At 39.6% G+C, this 2,279-nt stretch overlaps 1 protein-coding gene across 1 annotated transcript in view; it reads right to left on the bottom strand.

Moving 5' to 3' along the window:
* HELB (DNA helicase B) overlaps window positions 1-1,262 on the bottom strand; it is a gene marked incomplete at its 5' end in the record, with an annotated part of 15,277 nt that extends 14,015 nt beyond the window's left edge. Inside the window, one exon of the mRNA XM_017733092.1 lies at window positions 869-1,262. Within this exon, the coding sequence (XP_017588581.1) occupies window positions 869-1,262 (394 nt within the window). The remainder of the gene's footprint in view (window positions 1-868) is intronic.
* Between the last annotated feature and the right edge of the window lie 1,017 nt (window positions 1,263-2,279).

The raw sequence follows: 2,279 nt of genomic DNA, 5'->3' as shown, positions 1-2,279 counted from the left end.
AGACTGCATCACAGTGGGGACAAGGGGCATGTCTGCTTCAAAAGCACACTCCTGATCCAATCTCTAACACTCATGTAGTCACACTCATGCAACCACACCAACATAGCCCACAACAGCATCCTCAGCAGTCCTGAACTATCTCCATGTGGAGACACTCCAGTGCTTCCACAGTCTGCTCCCAGCCATACTAATCTGCCGACAGGTGGGATTCAAACACACCTAGATAGTCTATTTGGACTATGCTGAACTCCTTCTCTCATCCCTGTACTACAAGAAGCACCTATACTACTTTTGAACACATGCCAGTCCTAAAAAGCCATCACCACCATGCTTAAGTAGTGCTGACCCCATTTTTCAATAAGCCTTGTTATAGCTGAATAAACTATAGGAAGCACCAGTGTCTTTGGATCGTAGAATCACAGAAGCATAAAATCGTTTGGATTGGAAGTGACCTTAAAGATCAACTAGTTCCAAACCCCTGCCACTGGCAGGGGCAACTTTCACTAGACCAGGTTGCTCAGAGCTCCATCCAACCTGGCCTTGTATACTGGCAGGGACACCTTTCACTAGACCAGGTTGCTCAGAGCCCCATCCAGCCTGGCCTTGAACACTTCCAGGGATGGAGCATCCCTAGCACAAACAATTCTATTTAGTAAGCCTACAGAATTCAGGAAAGTCCTTCTGTATGTCCATTTCTAACTGATCAGTTGTCCTACTAACCTGAAATATTTTAAAATAAAAGAATCATTTTACATTCAAAATTCGCTTGAATATACATTTCATATGAATACACATTAGTCTGAACACAGTATATAAGACAGAACTCCTTAGCTTATAAAACAATTAAAATAGCATAGGATATACCTACATGATTTTGAAACATAATAGAAGATGTCATAATCCTTGGTATCTCTTTGGATCCTCCTTGGCTGTAACTGTGAAACTTGGAACTGTTTTAGTTTTTCTTCCAGATTTCTAAAACTCAGCACTGACTCCATAGGAAGCCAAGCAAAAAATTTTTCTTTCCAACTTTCAGGAACATTACATTCCTTAAGAAAGAGTGAAAATACTTGTCGGTTGTTTTCTTCTACATCAGTCTGCAGAAAATACGATGGATATCCTTGCACAAAGTACTTTGACCCCATTTTTTTAGCTTTAACATTAACTTTCCACCAAGGGTCAACTAATGGAAAACGTCCAACTACTTCATACTCCTTTTTGGTGCCACATTCCTGTATAATAACTGAATCATTAAAAAGAAAAACAAATCAAATGTTAAATGACAGTCATAAAAATTAAAAGTTTGTGTTGATTAAAAGAGGTTTTGTTTGTTCAACACTTGTTTTTGTCTTTTCTGTAAGTTGCAGTAGTAAGTAAAGCAGGGGTTTTCATAAACTCCTGATGCCAGTCTCTCCACTAGTATTTAAAAACAAAAGTGAAACCAATCTCAGAAACAAGCACTAAAACTCCTTCTCTAAGCATCAGGAATAAATCTTACCTATGAATTTATTAAGCCAATTAAATACACACGGTTTAATATTATGGTTTACTGTTTATGCCAACTCAAGTTTACAACTGAATTTTACACAGTTTTATTGCAAAATATTCTATCACAATGCCTGCAAAATCTTCAGATACATTTGTATGCCAAATATTTCCTGCAACTGAAACCACCAAAATTATAAAGAATTAATATAATACATTCTTAACATTTTATATGACCTAGTTTGCCTCCTCTTTGCCTTCAAAAAAATAATACACCGTTCCCTGATCGACAACTGGGGACTCATTGCTATGACCAGAACAAAGTGGGCACCTATGATAAGCAGGACCTCTTCCTCACCCGTGCAGCTCTTAGGTCTGTAAGAACTTATGTATTTCTCCCTGGTTATTTAGCTCAGTTTAGCCATTTTAAAAATAACTTGCAGATAAAATATTTCTTAGGCAGAGGTTGCTCCAACTTCACCGACTTTTCTAAGCGCTAAGTAGAAAGTAGGGAATCATTAACACCAAGTATCAACACTCTCATTTGTCATAAAAGAAAAAAATGTGCTTTTTTGTGTAAACTTAGCTTGAATGGGAAAACCTTGCGTTTTCTTATTGTTGCAATCCTGTGCCCGTAGAAAAGCACAGATCACACTTCCCTTCCACTACCTGTCCATAACCTACTTCGGTTCCCTGTCCCTCCGCTTGCGATCAATTCAGACAGCGGGGAAGGGCGGAGCTGGGACCTTTCCCACGTGGAAAGCGCCGCGCCCGGGCGGGCGGGCCTGGGCCCG

The sequence above is a fragment of the Corvus brachyrhynchos genome, unplaced genomic scaffold (assembly GCF_000691975.1).
Source record: "Corvus brachyrhynchos isolate BGI_N302 unplaced genomic scaffold, ASM69197v1 scaffold32, whole genome shotgun sequence".
NCBI lineage: Eukaryota > Metazoa > Chordata > Aves > Passeriformes > Corvidae > Corvus > Corvus brachyrhynchos.
Note: the sequence above shows the minus strand (reverse complement) of the source record. Positions and strands in the feature narration are given on the sequence as shown.